The 18,950-nt window shown below is 29.4% G+C and overlaps 1 protein-coding gene across 1 annotated transcript; it reads left to right on the top strand.

The window, feature by feature from the left end:
• Positions 1 to 4,387: 4,387 nt before the first annotated feature.
• Positions 4,388 to 8,945, top strand: LOC146926188 (solute carrier family 40 member 2-like). The gene is made up of 8 exons (XM_085758564.1): positions 4,388 to 4,673; positions 4,971 to 5,121; positions 5,865 to 6,061; positions 6,449 to 6,931; positions 7,350 to 7,521; positions 7,763 to 7,900; positions 8,037 to 8,147; positions 8,325 to 8,945. Exons 1-8 carry the CDS (start codon positions 4,561 to 4,563, stop codon positions 8,457 to 8,459), a joined length of 1,500 nt encoding a protein of 499 aa, XP_085614690.1. The 5' UTR covers positions 4,388 to 4,560; the 3' UTR covers positions 8,460 to 8,945.
• The last annotated feature ends 10,005 nt before the right edge of the window (positions 8,946 to 18,950 follow it).

Below are 18,950 nucleotides of genomic sequence, written 5' to 3' on the forward strand. Positions count from 1 at the left end.
TATGATTGTTCGACAATATAAAAATATAGATGCATATTAATTAAATTTATCTATTAGAGTCAGTCAATGACAGAGTTCAACTTTTTTTTTTTGAGGGAGACAGAGTTCAACTTTATCATCCAGATGTTTGTGGCAAGCTGCATAATTCATAATGTGGTGTCTGAAAAGTGTTGGAACATTAGTGTGATGTTGAAAAATAAATTAGAAGATTAAACACCAAGTAATCATACTTTGATCTAATGTTGTGTGAATTGAAAAAATAGAGTGTGGGGGTCCCACATAAAATAGAACACATACATTAGTAGTGTTTAAATTGCGGTATTTAATTTTAAATACTTAATAATGATAAAAATAATAGTAATTATTATTTTTATTCAAGAATATCACTTCCCATAAATTTAGCTTATGGTGGTTGTGATAAGAATAAGAATTTAATTAAATTTCTTATATTTCCTTCATTCAAATCCAATAGTTTGTTTCCTCCATTTTTGTGGATTTGTTTTTTTTGATCCTATCCACAAGTGTTGTTGAACTGATTAATGGATAAACTTCATTTTAATTTTATTCATTAAGAGTAAATGTTGTCGCAATTTGTGCTAAAACAGTTACAGAATCTCTATATAAATAGAGGACTCCACTCAGTTCAAAAATTACACCAAATCGCACAGTTGATGCTTCCTGTGCGGTTTCTCTCTTCTCCCTCCGACTTGTGTTAACAAGTTTCTTCTGCTTCTACTCATTTCTGTCCCTTCGGAATTAAGAGTGTTCTTAAGACCATAGTCCCTTTTCGGTTTAATGTCCCTTCGGAATTAAGAGTGGTCTTAAGTTCATAGTCCCTTCGATAATATATGTCCCTTCGGAATAAAGAGTACTATTAAGATCATAGTCCATTTTCGTAATAATAATGTCCCGTCGGAATTAAGAATGATCTTAACGGTATATAAATTATTTATAATTTTCTATTTGAGGAGAAACGGTGGTATCACCATATTTGAGTGGTCGTAGTACCATATTGAAAGTTTGGAGAACTTAAAGGTTAGAATGGTGGAAACACCATATTTGAGTGGTCTTAGCACCATATAGAATGGTAATAATACCATATTAAAGTGGTTTCAGTATTAAAGAGTGGTCTTAGTACCATATTTGAAGGTGTAAATCTCGAACGATTTTCTACAGTGCAGTAGTTAATCGAACAGTTATAGCTGGGCTTGTTTTATCCTGGAGGCGGCGTGGTTGATAATCTACCTTGCACAACTTTGGGTAGTGCCACGAAACGTCTTAAAGAGAGCGACCTGGTCGTGACTCAACCTAGTAACAACTTCGGTAGATAATAAAATTTGGAAATCCAAATTCAACAGTTTGGAAATCCAAAAACAACAAAAAGTGATTCATTCGATTGATCAATATTTTATACTAATTTGTTTTAAAATAAATCGAAATGTTGAACAAATTTTACCTAAGGTACTTTAGAATTTACTCTAAAATAAACATTATTTGAATATCTTTTTTGATAAATTTGACCTAACTTCGAATTACTATAATATTTATTTGCAAAATACCTTTTTTGATGTTTAAGTTTGACAAAAAATACTAGGTTAGTCCTTTAAATTTTTTAAGTTTAAAATAGGTTTTTTAAGTTTTTATAAGATTCATTTAGGTGCTTTTAAGTTTTTTTAACTTTCAAATAGGTCATTTGAGTTGTTAATTTAATGCTCCTGTTTGAAGTTTTTATGTTTTAAATAGGTCCTTAAAAGAGTAATAAGAATCCATTTGAAACTTAAAAAGCTTAAATGACTAATCCGGTATTTTTGTCAAATTTAAAAGATCAATAATTGTATTTTGCCAACTATAAAATATAAGGTTAGATTAAGTTGATGATTATGCCTAACCTATCAACCAGCTTATCCGCTGTTAACTATAAATTATTTTATAAATCATTCATTATAAACTCATCAACTAGAAGCTATAACTTATCGGTTATCCGCTATTTTTTATCGAAAAACCCTCATCAACTAGAAGCTCTAACTTATCAGTTATCTGTTATTTTTTATCGAAAAACCCCCTAAGAGTTCCAAATACAAACAATTATGCCCAGTCATAACTATTAACCAGCCACTGTGTGTCAGGAATCTAGGATTATCCACTAGGAAATACAGTATTATCTTGTGAGGCGATATAAACCATTATCCATGCAGAGAAGAAAAGACTAATTTTTGCTTATTACACGTCAAAGAAAGAAAATTCTTGTTTTATTCTTAAAAAATTACATTATAATTATTAGAGTCTTTGTCACCCTACTGCAAGAATTGAGTGTGTTTGTTTCACCTTTAAAAAATAATAGATTTTGAATTAAAAGAATTTAGAGATTTTTTTTAGAGATTTTTAAAAAAATCTAAAGCTATTTCTGTTTGTTTACTTTCATAAAAATCATAAATAGATTTTAGAAAAATAAAATAAAATAAGTCATAAATGATTACTGATACTATATAGAAAAGATAAATAATAGTATAAAAATTGACATTGGTAAAAAAGAATATTAAAAATAGAAAAATTTATTGCTTTTATAGTATGTGTAAAATGGAAAAAAAAACACAATAATGGAGAGAGTATATATTATTCGCCGTGTTCCATTTTAATTTTCGTGTTTATAGATAAAAATTACTTATATTTACTTGTACATTACTCTTATACTTTTTTTTTTTCTGAGGTTTGAACCTGGATCTTGTATATTTTATGCATTGTCCATACCAACTGAGCTAAGTTCACAAGGACACTTTTATACTGTTTAATACATGGTATAAGAAACTAAGATGTTATAAGCAGAAAAAAATATCAAAACTAGCAAACTTTGTAAAAAAAAATTAGTCTAGACCGACAACAAAAAATGGACTAAGAGAATATAACCAATAAAATATTCACATCCACAACAACCTTTTTTTTTTTTTTTTTTGACAAAACACATCCACAACAACCTAAATATTTATATAATATAAGTTCAAATCTTAGTGTTAACATTTTATGACATTATACGATAGTGTTTTATTTTTTGTTGAAAGATTTATATAATACACCCACCGATCATTTTTTTTTGACAAAACACCTATTATAAGTAGGCTTAAGTGCAATTTTGCCCCCCCCCCCCCCCCTATTTTGACTGAATCGGAATTTTACCCCCCCTATTTCAAAACTCGGAATTTTACCCCTCCAATTTAATGTTTTTCGAAATTTTACCCCCCCCTATTTTAAAACTCAGAATTTTACCCCCCCAACTTAATGTTTTTCGGAATTTTACCCCTCTACCACATTATCTTATTATCCACCTAATTAATTATTTAAATTAAATAATTTTTAATTAAAAAAATAAACAACTTTTTAAAAAAAATCAAAAAACACTTTAAAAAATACCTTAAAATGCAGAAAAAAATTCTAAAAAATACTAGAAAATAAAGATAAAATGTAGGAATTACAAAAAATAAATAAATTTTTTAAAAATTTGAAAAAACTTTAAAAAATACCTTAAAATGCAGAAAAAATACTAGAAAATAAAGATAAAATGTAGGAAATAAACCAGAATAAACGAAAAAATCCAAAAAAAAATACATGGAAAATTCCATTAAAAATACATGGCTAATATTTGGATGATCAATTATTAGGTGTATTATTGCACTCGTATATTTGGCTAATGATCATCCAAATATTTACAGGTGCATTATGTTTTTTTTCATGTATTTTTAATGGGATTTTTTTTTTCCGTTTATACTGTTTTTCCATGTATTTTTAATGGATTTTTTTTTGTTTATTCTGATTTATTTCCTTTATTTTATCTTTATTTTCTAGTATTTTTTCTGCATTTTAAGGTATTTTTTTAAAAAAAATTCGATTTTTATAAAAAAAAAAAATTTTGCAATTCCTACATTTTATCTTTATTTTCTAATTTTTTTCTGCATTTTAAGGTATTTTTTTAAAGTTTTTTTCCATTTTTTTAAAAAGTTATTTATTTTTTGTAATTAAAAATTATTTAATTTAAATAATTAATTAGGTGGATAATAAGATAATGTGGTGGAGGGGGTAAAATTCAGAAAAACATTAAATTCGGGGGGTAAAATTCTGAGTTTTAAAATAGGGGGGGTAAAATTCCGAAAAACATTAAATTGGGGGGGGGGGGGGGGGGGGGGGGGTAAAATTCCGAGTTTTAAAATAGGGGGGGTAAAATTCCGATTCAGTCAAAATAGGGGGGGCAAAATTGCACTTAAGCCTTATAAGTAAAAATGTACTTTTTAGATTCATTCAATAAATAATGTATGTGATTTATATTATAGGTCATATACATCATTTATTGAATGAACATAAAATATGTATTTTGGCTTATAATAGTGACTAGATGGTGTAGTGTTATTGAACTCATCAATATCCCAGTCAACAAAAAAAATCAATATATTGACACATTCATAACATAAATGCATGTTACTTGCTTATGAACTTGTATGATAATCATATCATAGAAATACTAAATAGTCAAAACTCAAAACTAGTGTAGGGGAAGACTCTTGTTCATAGGATATGGATGAAAGAGAAATTTTGAGAGAAACTTTGCTATCACAAGAACAAGATTTTCCTTCTTCTTTGATCACTTATTTATACTTTGGCCACTTTTTAGCTAGATGGGGTTCTAGGTAATATTTCTCATTTATTCATTCATTCATATAGCACTATTGGATTTGATCCCTCTTTTTCTTTGATTTAATTGCCACATAATTTCAACTTTTTCTTTTGTTTTAATATTTTTTATTGTCACCTTTTATCAACATGCTCTATATATATACTTTAATTTCTTGAGGAAAAAGGTTGAACTGAAACTATTGTTTTTGTCCTATGAAATAATAATTTTGTGCAATGGAACAAAAGGGGGTCGCTTTTTGTTTTGGCTGAGGTTTTTATAATCATTAATGTTTTTGTTTTTGTTTTTGCAGAATGTGGGAATTTTCTGTTGGTTTATATATGATCAGTATTTGGCCAGACTCACTGCTCTATGCAGCAATATATGGCGCTGTTGAATCTGCTTCCATTGCATTGTTTGGTCCCATAATTGGAACATGGGTTGATAAGTTGACTTACCAAAAGGTGTGATCCCAAATATATTGCTAACTCTTCTTTTTATGCAAATACTATACTACTATAATATAATAAAATACTTATGTATCATTGAACAAATTGAGAATTTAGTTTGCGGTTGAAGTTGCAGTTGCGTTTCAATTCTTGATATTGTAAAGAATTTTAGTCAAATGTGATTCACGTTTGCGTTGTGGTCGTATAGACATGCAAAATTTTGATGTTGCGACCCAAACTGTGGTAGTAGACCTTTTTTTAAAACCCTGGACCAATTATCTTTCATTTGTGTACTTTAAAAGGGTAATTGAGATCTTTCCTGTTGTATTTTTCTTCCCAAAAGTTATAGGTCTGGTATTGATAGCCTACTTTTATGCTTGGTCAATATATGCCCTTTATGTTACGAGAAATGATTTTCTCACATCAAATTTTGATGTCAAATACAGTGTAATTTGGGTTTTTTGTGTGTTTTTGAGATGCGTGTAATTATAGAAGATAAAAAGTAACAAAGAAATAAACATATATAGATACGGTGTTAGTGTTCTGATGTTCGAATAACACAATTGTTATGTTAATCATCACATATGCTTAGATTCTTGTCATTTACAATATAAATAGTGAGATATGGACAAAATTTCAAGATAAAAAAAATGTAGTTATATATGTGTCTTTAGTTGTTTCAAATTGCTTAGAATAATACATTGTTGTTATGAATTTGGCCTTTATTGAATTAAACCCTTTCATTATTTTATTGGCAGGTTTTAAAATTGTGGTTGGTGACACAAAATCTCTCTTTTGTTATTGCTGGTGCCACTGTAGTTACCTTACTTGTCTACTCATCTTTGAAGTTTACAAATTTCACAGTTTTCTTATTACTTGTGGTGATAATCAATATCTGTGGTGGCATTGGAGTGCTTTCAACTCTTGCTGGTACTATCTTGATAGAAAGAGAATGGTAACATTTTTAACCTTATGAAAATTGATTAATATCATTAGCTAGAGAAAAATATATATGAAAATTGATCAAGCAACTATAGTGAATAATCTAATTGCTTAAATCAAATATTGATACTAAAGATTTAGTTTTCATTTTTCATCATCATGGTTGCCTTTACAATCTCTCAAAATTTACCTCATCCAGCCGATTCACACGGTCACACCTAGGATGGCCGATTTGTGTACGGTACACAAACTCAAACTTTTATGTGAAAGAGATCAATTTACATACGCTGATAACGTAATTTGCAGATGCATCCAATTAAATTACATTTTTGCAAGTACTAGTACGTGCCAAATGTCTAGTTAAAATTTTAGCTTATCTCCATATGTTTTTTCTGTGCAGGTTGCTAGTTATATCCGAAGGTCAACCGTCCGAATTGCTGACAAAGATGAATTCAGTTACAAGGCGCATTGATCTAACCTGCAAGCTTCTTGCACCTGTCATAACTGGTTTCATAATAAGCTTTGTATCCCTTAAAGCATCTGCTATAACACTAGCACTTTGGAACGGTGTTTCTGTTTGGGTGGAGTATTGGCTTTTTACATCTGTGTATAATGGAATTCCAGCTTTGTATCAAAGTAGCCAAAGGAGAACAGAAAGGCTTTCATCACAATGTGATCCAGAAAGGAACAATTCAACTTCTAACAGTGATAGTTTGCTTCATGATACTGGCGATAGGTCAGAATCGGTGGATGGAAAAAGCAGGAAAACAATTTCTGAGTGGATTTCAAAAATCTCTTATGTTGATGCTTGGAGAGTTTATTTGCAGCAAGAAGTTGTGCTTCCTGGACTAGCTCTGGCTTTGCTATTTTTCACTGTACTCAGGTGAAACCTTACAGAAAACATTTGCAAGTAAATATACTGACAACAAAAAATCTAGGGCCTGTTTGATTGACTTTTTTGAACTTGTATAATAGCGTAAACACTTATAAGACTATTTGAGAGAGTTTTCGGAAATGGCTTATGATATGTCCATAAGTTTCTTTCAGCTTATCTCCATAAGCTCTCCAGGATAGCTTAGGAAGCGTTTAATTAAGTTGTTTAGATGCAGATACCTTTGCATTTGTTGTAGTTGTTCATTCAAATTCTTTGAGAATACTGATTTATAACTTTATATATAAACAAAAAGTAAGAGTCTTAATTAGCGATGTATGTGGTTGATATGATACTAGTCATTCAGTAACTCTGGTTCCAAACACAGCTTATGAAGTATCACTGATAAAATTTCCATTACTTGCTTCAGCTTTGGAACGTTGATGACAGCCACTTTAGAATGGGAAGGTATACCTGCATATGTTATTGGAATAGCACGAGGAATAAGCGCTGTAATCGGAATAGCTGCAACAGTTTTATATCCTGTTCTAGAGTATCATATATCAGCTATTAGAACTGGACTTTGGTCTATTTGGTCTCAGGTACAATCCCACAAATGATTTTAAAGTGCTCTTGAAAAGTGACATGTTATGTATGACTTCAAAAAATGGTCCATGATAGCGATCTAAGCCGCTACATCAAAAGTTTTTTTATGTCTCTGCAACTGTATCGCGGCCGTAATTTAAAACCTTGGTTATGAATTCTAGTGAAATGTTCAATTTCTTTTCTTTATGAACAATTATTGAAAAAATATATACATGTTTATGTATGATTTGGATGCAGTGGACATGCCTTCTACCTTGTTTAGCTGCAATATGGATCTATAATGGCATTTTATCCTCATATATTTTGATGGGGAGTGTCGCATTGTCTCGGCTTGGACTCTGGATGTTTGACTTGTCTGTACTTCAACAAATGCAGGCAAGAAATAATTCTCATATTATTCCATATTCTTTCAAATGTGAAATCTAGCTTTAAATGTTTATGATGAACCAATGTTCCTTTTTCTTCATAATCATCTTGGCCTGATTATTTTTATTTCAATTTTCTTGTACAGAACCTTGTTCCTGAATCGGATCGTTTGATTGTTGGAGGTGTTCAGAGTTCACTTCAGTCCTTTATGGATTTATTGGCCTATGTTATGGGAATCATAATATCTGATCCAAAGGTGAGTTTTAAAACTAAAACTATTTTTTTCCAACCCAAATATGTATATACTAGGGTTGATAGTTATGTATGTACTATGAAGACGTTGAACTACTGTAAAAAAAACTTGCTATGCTTATAGCTTTGAATTTGATGCTTCACAAAATTACTGATCCTGTTCTCTGTATGTCACATTCAGGAGTTCTGGAAGTTGAGTTTATTATCATTTCTGGCAGTCACATTAGCTGCATTCCTCTACTGCATCCATGTGTTCCGCGTGCGGAAGCATATTTTTCACTTTGACAAACTATGGTGTGGTAATTCTTCTGCATGATCGTTGTAAGCTATGGGGCGAACCAAGGAAAGTTGAGACTTAAATCTCAGCGAGGCCTCGGAGTGAACAAATCATAAAGAGAGGTTTGGCTGTGCAATTTTTGTTGGACTTCAGAGTGAAGGTGAAATCATGAGATTAGTAGGCTACATAGGAGGCCGAGTAAGTTTGGCCGAGGTCCTAAAGTAAGGGCTTGAGAGAAACTTTACTCGCCCCACGTTTCTAAATAACTGCATTGGATTATGGAAATACACATTCATATAGAGAAATAATCGTGTTTGTTCGAAAATAGACATCTGGACGGCACAAAAACTGTGTTTTATCTGGATATTTACTTTCGAAGTGCTTTTGAAGGCGGGAAAGGTTTCTCCACTTACTCTAGGGTCGACCCTGTTAAATATTGTGAAGCCAAATTCTTGTAATCACCTTTCATATCATTTGGAGGAATTAATGGTAATGGAATAAAAGTCTTTAGTGTGTTGGATTGAATCTTTCTATTAAGAGTTAAGACCATCCTAGATTCATAACACAATTTATGTTTTAAAATTTGAGGGTGACTTGGAGGGTTTATTATCTTCTTCTATGTTACTTCTCATTTTTTTTCTTTCTAAAAATGCATTTTTATAATGAGAGCTCAAGCATTTGAATAAATATGTTTGGTAAGATCTATCATTTGAGTGTCCTTTTTCCAAGTTTTCCATGTCTGAAGAGTGTGTTAGATGCGGTACTTTGAAGAGAGGAATCACTTTACAAGCAGGAGAGTAATATATATATATATATATATATATATATATATATATATATATATATATATATATATATATATATATATATATATATATATATATAACGCTTCTTTTCTCATGGATGCATTTTGCCATGTGGCACTCAATCAAAAACTTATTTCAATTATATTTAATCACAAAATTTCATTTGACCTTAAAGCATCATTGCTACATTCTAATTTTGACAAAACTAATTATAAAACGCAAAAATCATAAAAGACATTAAGCATGTAATTAATTTTGAAACAAATTTTTTATACAAATCAACTTTATTTTTTTAATTACCACCGTTCTAACAATTTTATTTAAATTATATAAGATGATTTATTAAAATAATAATAAATGGTTTTTTTATTTTAACTGAATATATACAAATTTAATATTATTTAACACCTAAATACCTAAGTATGAAGCTTGTCCTAAGGAACAAAATCCCATTCTATATAGCTCACAATGGAAAATATTTAAGATTGTAAAAAGAAAGTGAAATATTTTTAATACAAATTGTAGTCAACAAAAAATTAAATGTTAGAGTTGAGAAATACTTGATTTGAATTACCAATTAATATTTCATAAAAACAATTAATTTGATCAAATTTTTATAATGTCAAAAAGCAATTATTTAAACTAAATTATTAATTTGATCAAATTATAAACTAAATTATTTTTTATTTATTTTAATTTTAAAATTTTGTGACGTAGTGTGCCATGTGTCATAAAGCAATTGGCCCATATGGCATTCTGTTAATTTTGATTTTTTTTTAACAGTTTGACTAACAGAAGGACTAATACCAATTTTTTTACAAAGTGCAGGGACTTAATCCAAACAAAAAAAGTACAAGGACCAATCCCAAAATATGACGAAAGTGCAGGGACTAATCACATATTTAAACCTTATTTTTTTGTAAGGTTTCCCTCAATTTTTTAGATTTTTATTGTTTGTTTGTTTGTTTTTTTTAGTTTAATAGGTGTTCTTTTACGTTTACCACGTTTCATATCTATAAAAGAAACTCGAAGATTATTTCCAAGCTTGAGAGTTCTTTTTTTGGTTACCTACTTTTTTCAAGGTCGGGAGTTCGAAGGTTCCATATTCCTTTACAGTTGGTGTTAATATTATTATATGTTGTTTGTATTTTTAATCCTTTGTTTTAACCATGTTTTTATATACTCATGTTTCTAATATAGAATAGATACTAAAGATTAACCGTAATGTCATAAGTCCGAATCTGACAACTTTAATTTAAGATTTGTCTTAATATTTTAGGTTTTGATATTTTTTCATCATATTTTTCATCTTATTATTTCAGGGATGTTCTTTTATGTTGGGCATATTACTGCCCTAAAAAAGAAGCTTAAAGATTAGCTCAAAGTCCATTAATTTTTTTTTATTGTTTTTGCTCTAAAACAATTTTAAATTAGAATACATTATTTATTTTATGAACTCAAGTATAAAATCTTAATAAATAAAACAATTTGAGTCAAAAAAAATAGAGTGCTTATCAAATGGTAATTGGATTCCACCAAATGACGAATTGGTTAGAAGAGCCTAGGTTTGATTGCCAAGATTTTTATATTAATTTTGTTGTTTTAGGAGATTTCCACATTTTGGACAACTGAATATTCTATTCTATGAACATAATTCGATATGTAAATTAATGCATAGAGAAATTGGTGTTGCTCATCAATACTTGATGATTATTTTGATTGGTACCTTAAATGCCATTTAATTGTCGTATTATTGCTAATTAGTTTTGAATTTTCTTTGGGTTCTAAGACAGATCTTTGCGTCCCTACAAATATATAAAATACAAAGTTGAGAAGTCATGTTGTTTAGGCAAACTCATCTTGATTAGAAAAAAGTGATTTCTCTATCTTTTGATTACTATCACAATGTGTTTTTTTACTACTTATTTTTCATAAACGATTATTCTTTTATACTTTTTTCACATATATTTTTTAGTATGATCATGATTTGAAACCATAGATGCCATATCAAATTTTGTAGTGTTAGGGAAAAAGGGGTTAAACAATAGTAGCTGTTTTTTCCTTCAAAAATAGTAGCTGTTTTTATGTTTGTAACTATTTATTTTTTCCAATGCAATTTGTTTGCTCCTAAACTATAATTTCTTTATTTTTTTCATCATGTTCATGAGCCATGTTTTTGCTAAATAGCTTTTTTGTTAGTCTTTTGACATGATAGCTAACCCAAATGTTGTTGTGATTTATAATGTCAAAGACTCTACTTAGAATTATTTTCTAATGGCGAGGATTGTTAAAATGCGTCTTGTGACTGAAATTTCAAAATATCAAAAGTCACACTCATTTGAGATGGTTCTAATGGAAGTTAAGGTTATCATTAATTTTTTGTTTTTAGTGTTCTTATACTAAATTAAGAATGTTTATTGGTAAATCTAATTTTGGATTTTTGTTTTTTTGTTCGGGGAAATAAGATTCATGCAATAGCCAAAAAGAGGTTCATATACGTGTTTGTAAAGCAATTGAGAGAATGTGTTGTATGTAGTATCAATTTGTTCCATGTTGTCAAGAACACGTGAGAATATCAGACTATTAGAGACAATTTCAAGATAGACAAAGTGTATAACACTAAATTTACAAGGGATGTCAATAATAATTTACCATAAAATTTGTATCATTTCACTCTACGGGTTGGTATCTTCCAAGATGATTTTGACATAAATTTGTTGGTTGGTGAATTTGTTTATAAACAACTTCATCGTAATAATATAAACTATTACGCTAAGATGCTATTGTTTATTCTATTCAGACATTATTGGTCTATTAACCATTATTGAAAGAAAAAAAAAAGATAGAATATGTTAGAAATAGCTTCAATGTCAAATTTGTTGTCATAGCGTAAGCACTTTTTATTATTGAAACAGTTCATCAACATAGTCAATTCACGGATGTTTCTAGGGTTTGGTGATTGAAGATTTTTCTCCAAAGTTGTATTGAAAAAAACGAAAGCTTGCATGGATGAGAATATGAAAAAGGGTGTGAAATCACGGATGTTTCTAGGGTTTGGTGATTGAAGATTTTCCTCCATTGTTGTATTGAAAAAACAGAAGGTTGCATAGAAGAGAATATGAAAAAGGGTGTGAAATATGTAAATGAATTTGATTTTTCATCCCTAAAATCAAATCTAGCGATTAGTCATTATATAAGTAGTGTGTGTTTGAAACGATATATATATATATATATAAGTATGTATGTATGTATTAGTTTTTTTATGAATAAATTCGTCCTTAAATTAGTCATGCGATGAAACAAAAGTTTTTTATTTTTTTTAACATCGGTTTTTGTCGATTTAAATTGATTTAGGCGGTTACAAGTAGGTGGTTTTTTTTATATGTTTTTTTTGCATGTATGTCACATTGGTTTTTGGATCAAGTTCTTCCATTTCTAATTGTGAACAAACATGACAGATTATTTTTTTCTAAAAAAATCATGTTTAAATAGGACCCACTTCAATTTATATTAATCAAACTAGAGATTTTCTATTGTGAACAAACATGACAGATTATTTTTTTCTAAAAAAATCATGTTTAAATAGGGCCGCACTCAAATATAAAAATAATAATTTTTGGCAAATAAGATTAAAAAAATGTCATAAAAATAATAAAATACTTTATATTATGTTATAAAAAAAATAGCCAATGTAGGTTAGCACACTTCGTAGGGTGTAAATCCGCAAGGTCATGTGTTTAACTTCCGTCGTTAGTGTGATGATCTTTTTTATGGGTGATATGTAAGTACCTCTACTAACGTCTACTGAACCTTGAGGCCTACTGGTAAACCTTCGAAGTCTGAAACCCGAAATGATAAAATAATTTAAATGAAGGGAAACAATGAAATAAAATAATCACTTCAAAGATATGCATATTCCCTTTATATATAAGATATATATACATTTTGACATGTATTTTACTTTTTTTTTAACAAATATTATCAACATAAATTAAAATATATAAAAAAAAAGTCAGCACTAATTTTCCCGTGCATGGCACGGGTTTCAAACTAGATAAATTTTAGGTTAATTATTGTATGTTTTTAGTATTTGAACAAAAGCTGGTAAATTCAACTTTAGTCCTTAAAGATTTATATGACAACTAAGTATATGTAGGAGATAAATGAGATTTTAATGGCAGTCTATACTACCGGAAACTTCCGACGATCATATGACAACTTTTTTTGTAAGCAGTTGAAAACGTCGAGTGTGTTTGCATTTTTTTTTCCATTCTAAGTGTAACGATAAACTAGACCATCAATAACATCTAACGATATTTCTCTGTCACCGGATAACGAGGCTTCAAGTAAGTTTTGATAAATTTATTTTTACCTAAATACCTAAAATGTTTGCAGCAGTTTTAGGCTGTCAGTATTGCACACATATTCATATTCCACAATTTTTGATGGCCATAGCTACCAAAAATTGCCAGAGGTTTCGTAACTTCCAGTAATTTTCTGTGTAGTTGGCAAGAAATGTGTTTCTCTCTTGTAGTAAATTTTTTGTCTTATCATTATTCGCTTCTACAATCTTATTTATAAAAGTTCTTAAGTCTCTTAGACAACGTTTTGGAGCCAAAAATGTTGTTTCACATTTCCTTCTTAATTTTTTGTTGTTTCTCTATTTTTTTAGAAAATGATCGCGTATTTTATATCTTATTTATATAAGTTCTTAAGTCTATTAGACAATTTTGGAGGCAAAAAAGTGGTTGCACATTTTCTTCCTAATGTTTTGTTGTTTCTTAATATTTTTAGAAAATGATCACGTGTCTTATCTTATTTATAAAAGTTCTTAAGCTTGTTAGACAACTTTTTGAAGTCAAAAATTTTGAAGTCTAAATTAGTTCGGAGGTTTTATTATTTGTATTTTGGAAGCATTATCAATGATTTTTTCATAACAAGGATTGGACCAAGGGTCAACCCTAATCCCTATCAATGTATTTTTCATAACAAGGATTGGACCAATGGTAAACCCTAATCCCTTATCTTTTCACATTAGTTTTGGATGTACTTAAAAAACACATCCAATAGCTAGCACCAAGATGTATGGGTTTTGTAGATGGTGTAGTCTTAATTGGAAAGTCGAGGGAGGAATATAAATGGGATGTTCAAGACTTGGAGTCAAGTCTTAGAAGCGTAAGATTTTTGTTTGAGTAGAAGCAAGACATGGTATATGTAATGTAATTTCAGCAAAAGACGAAGTAGTTTGACCTTAGAGGTGAAAGTTGGAGATCATATCAAACAAGTTACACAATTTAAATATCTTAAGTTAATTCATTCAACAAAAAAATCTTGGGTTCATAATAAAAAATGACGGTATAGAGAAAATAGGTGGTTTGGACATGTATAGAGAAAACTTGTAGATTCTATAGTAAGAAGAGTATATCAAATAGAAGATAGTCATATTAAAAGAGGTATAAAAAGACCTAGAAGAACTATAAGAGAAACTATCATGAAAGATTTATATAAATATGGTTTATGATAGAACAATATTACATATTTTGATCCATGTAGTCAACTCCACATAGTGGGATAACGTTTAGTTGTTGTTGTCATCGTCTTTTGGAAGCATTAATTCATGCTCAACAACAACTATTATTTCATTTTATGATCAACTACCACATTTATTAGTCAATGAGATAATCAACTCCTACATTTTATGAAAGCATGCTTTTTTGTAGTCTTATTTTTGGGTGATGATCTTCTATGTTTCACAAAATCAAAAAACTATAAAATTGTACTCCCTCCGTCTTACAATTATCGTCTCTTTAGTATTTTTTCTTTTTCTTAAAATAATTTTCACTTTACAATACCAATGCAACATTTATTATTTTTTTCCACTATTATACCCTTATTTATTGAATTTCATCCAACTTAACTACTCCCTCCGTATCAAAATATAAGCAAAATTCAACTCTCTCAACTGTGTCAAAATATAAGCAAAATTGACTTTTTTCCTCATATTTAAGGACAATATACCAAATATGCCCTTGGTTTAATACTCCAATTTGCATACGTACAGTTTTCCACAACTACAATTTTCCACACACATATTAAATGAGGTAATGAGGTACTCCCTCCGTTCCTTTTTAAGTGTCACTTTTGGAGAATTTTTTTGTTCCTATTTAAGTGTCACTTTACATAGTTCAATGCAACATTAAATGTTATTTTACTAATATTACCCTTATTTATTATTGTGGAGAGAGAAATATATGTAATGAGATATTAAATAAATAAGGTTATTATAGTAAAAATAGAAATTATTGTATCAAAAGTAGCAACATTTATTGATTGTCTTGGTTTGTGTAAAATGTCAAAATGTGACAATTAAAAAGGAACGGAGGGAGTAACTTCTTGAAAATATGAGGTGGCTCCTTGAATACTCCCTCTCCCTCTGTAACTCCACGATTCTTTAGTGAAAGAACATGAAAAATGTAAAATTAAGCACTTTATTTAATGAAAGAACATGAATACGGTTGTGCAACAAGAATTATCATGAGGGCAAATTAGGTATTTTAGCTTAAATTAAATAACAATGACCACATTCCTTAAAAAATGTGAAATGGTCAATTTTGCTTATAAAACAAAACAGAGGGAGTACTCCACTAACTACAATTAATAAGTGTGTTTTAGTAAATGCTACTAATATTGTGAGACGGAGGGAGTAAACATTATTTGGACAAAGATCCTCTCTGTTTTTTTGGTGGTGGCCGGGGTTTAAACCCCGGACCTTGCATATTTTATGCATTGTCCATACCAACTGAGCTAAGCTCACGAGGACGACAAAGATCCTCTCTATTTTTACCGGTGGCTTCCTAGACCTCCAGAAACAATTAAAAAACAAAAGCGTGATATATATATATATATATATATATATATATATATATATATATATATATAATATAAAAATATATAAAAATCTCATTTAAATCATAATATTTGAAATCTTCATACAAATCAAAAGAGTATGTTAAATAAAATGCAGAGAATAAGAATATAGTGATGAAAAAGTAGAGAGAAGGTTCAACAAATAAAACAAGAAAAAAAATAAAGGTGTAGATATGTATATGTAGGGATAGTACTTGGGCGACATCGGTGACATTGACCAACCACAATATTATAAGTGGATTTCTTCCTTTTCTCTCACAATGATGTTTTGTTTTTGTTTTTTTTTTTTGTACACTTGTGACATTCTGGTTGGCCAATGTCGCCAACCACAATGTCACCCAAGTGCTACCCGTATATGTCAGAGATAAATGAGTTTTAATGGCAATTTATATCATCGGAAATTACAACGATCATATGACAACTTTTTTTTATGGCAATCTATATCATCGGAAATTACAACGATCATATGACAACTTTTTTTTTTGTATGTTAGTAGTTGAAAAATGTGACAATACGTTTGCATTTTTTCCACTTTAAGTGTAACGACAAACCAGACCATCAATAACGTCCAAAGATATCCATCTGTCATTGGAGAACGAGGCTCCAAGTAAGTTCTTGAAATAATTTTTAATGGTGAACACGGTGATACCCTTTAAGTTTGGTTGAGTATGTATCTATCATCCAATTATTCGATGTCATGTTATATTTTTCGTATCAATTCATTTAAAAATGAAATCAAATTTTGAAGAGTTTTGTCAATAGGGTGCCGATACCTGATCAAACTTCATAATACTTGAGAATTTACTTTCAATTTTATTTTCTCAGATGTTAAGGGTGAAAATATTTTATTCCCATAAAAATAGAACATAATGCCAATAACAATTAATTTCCCTCTATTTATTTGTTTTTTTTTATATTTTTAAACAAAATATTTTTTTGAAAGAAAACTAAATAAACTTTTAGGAATATCAATAACTTATCAAACACATTTATGAGAATGCTACTAGTAATAATAGAATTCTTAAGGTACCCCTTAAAAAAATCTTTAGGAACATTTGTACCAAAAACAAAATTCTATAATTGTAACGGTGTGTTTTCTAATAACTTGAAACAAACACTCTTCTGCATCCTATAAAAGCATATATTCTTCATGGTCTTATTTTTGGGTGACGATCCTCTCCATTTTACAAAGTCAAAAAAAATTATTTATAAAAAAGATGAACATAATAATAAACTTTACTTGGACGAAGAACCTCTCTATTTTTAAAAAAAAATAAAAAATATGGGTAAATACAGACTTTGGTCCCTTAACTTATTTTTGCGTTTCATTTTGGTCCCTTAACTTTAAACTGTCTCAGTTTGGTCCCTTAAGTATCTTTCCGTTTACCAAAGTGGTCCCTTCCGTTAAATTTAATAAAAAAAGTTAAGTGTGGGACACGTGTCAGTTTGTCATTGTTGAGAACTTTTTTTTTTTGAGGAAAAAAAAGTTCTCAACAAATGACAAACTGACACGTGTCCCACACTTAACTTTTTTTATTAAACATAACAGAAAACTAACGGAAGGGACCACTTCGGTAAACGGAGAGATACTTAAGGGACCAAATTGAGACAGTTTAAAGTTAAGGGACCAAAATGAAACGCAAAAATAAGTTAAGGGACTAAAGTCTGTATTTACCCTTATAAGAAAGATAAACGTCATTAAGAAATTAATAAATTTTATTTGTCCTCTTGTTTTTTATTCATGTATAGGTAAATCGTTGAAATTTAAAATATCAGTTTTCAAATAGTATAAAGCCATAAAAATAAGATTCATTTGTTTTGTTCAAAACAACCTCCTTACCATTGTTCCATTTTTTAACTCCCCCACTCCAACCATAAATCAACATAATTATCACTGTAAAAATAAATTCATTGTAACTTATTATCTTAAAGATTTTTTTTAGGGAAACTTATTATCTTATAGATAAAATTATATATTTCTTTGAGATATATACACCATTTGAGTTGAACCCCCACTTGTCTACCTAGTTATGACTTTGTCATAATTCAAGACTCTTCCCCAAGTCACTGCTGTTTTGAAAGAAGGTTTTTTCCAAGAAAAACACCTTACTAGTAGTAACTACCTTACGTACGGTATCCACCTTCTTTTTTTGACGATAATTGGAGTAATATATACTTTATTATATAGTTCATCTAATTCTTGATAAGATTTGTATATAAGGTATAATATAAAACCACAATCTTTATTATAAGATCTTATATGAACCACAAACTTCATGACCTAATATTCGTGATTCTAAATTCCATATTGCAGAATTTTGACTCTATCCCTCTCATAATCATTTTATTTAAAAGTATATATAGAAAATAAAAAGCATATGCATATAAAGCATTTTTTCTCTCTCTAATACCGTTCTTATCTGAGTCAGGCAGGTACTATACAAAGTGACCTAATAAGTACGGCAAATTATTTTATTAATTTTCAAGTGAAACTTTATAATAATTTTCACATTTCAACCACTTTTCAATTTCAAAACCTTCTCAATATTTTTAGAATAAGGAGAAAAATTTTGTGTCGTTTTGTGTGAGATGTCCACATTCGTACTGCCCCGCACTTGAATTTGTCCTTCCTCACATACTCCTCCACCATATGTCATCTGCATCAGATGAAGAAAAAAATATCAACTTTGAGTTTACTATTATACCCTCTGTTTTTCCTTTATTAAAAGCTGTCCTTACCTGTCCTTCTCCGTACATATCTCTTTGTTAAGTTGATAAGACCATAATACCCTTAAAC

Source organism: Medicago sativa, chromosome 4 (assembly GCF_051527215.1).
Source record: "Medicago sativa cultivar Bolivia chromosome 4, Bolivia_mono, whole genome shotgun sequence".
Lineage (NCBI taxonomy): Eukaryota > Viridiplantae > Streptophyta > Magnoliopsida > Fabales > Fabaceae > Medicago > Medicago sativa.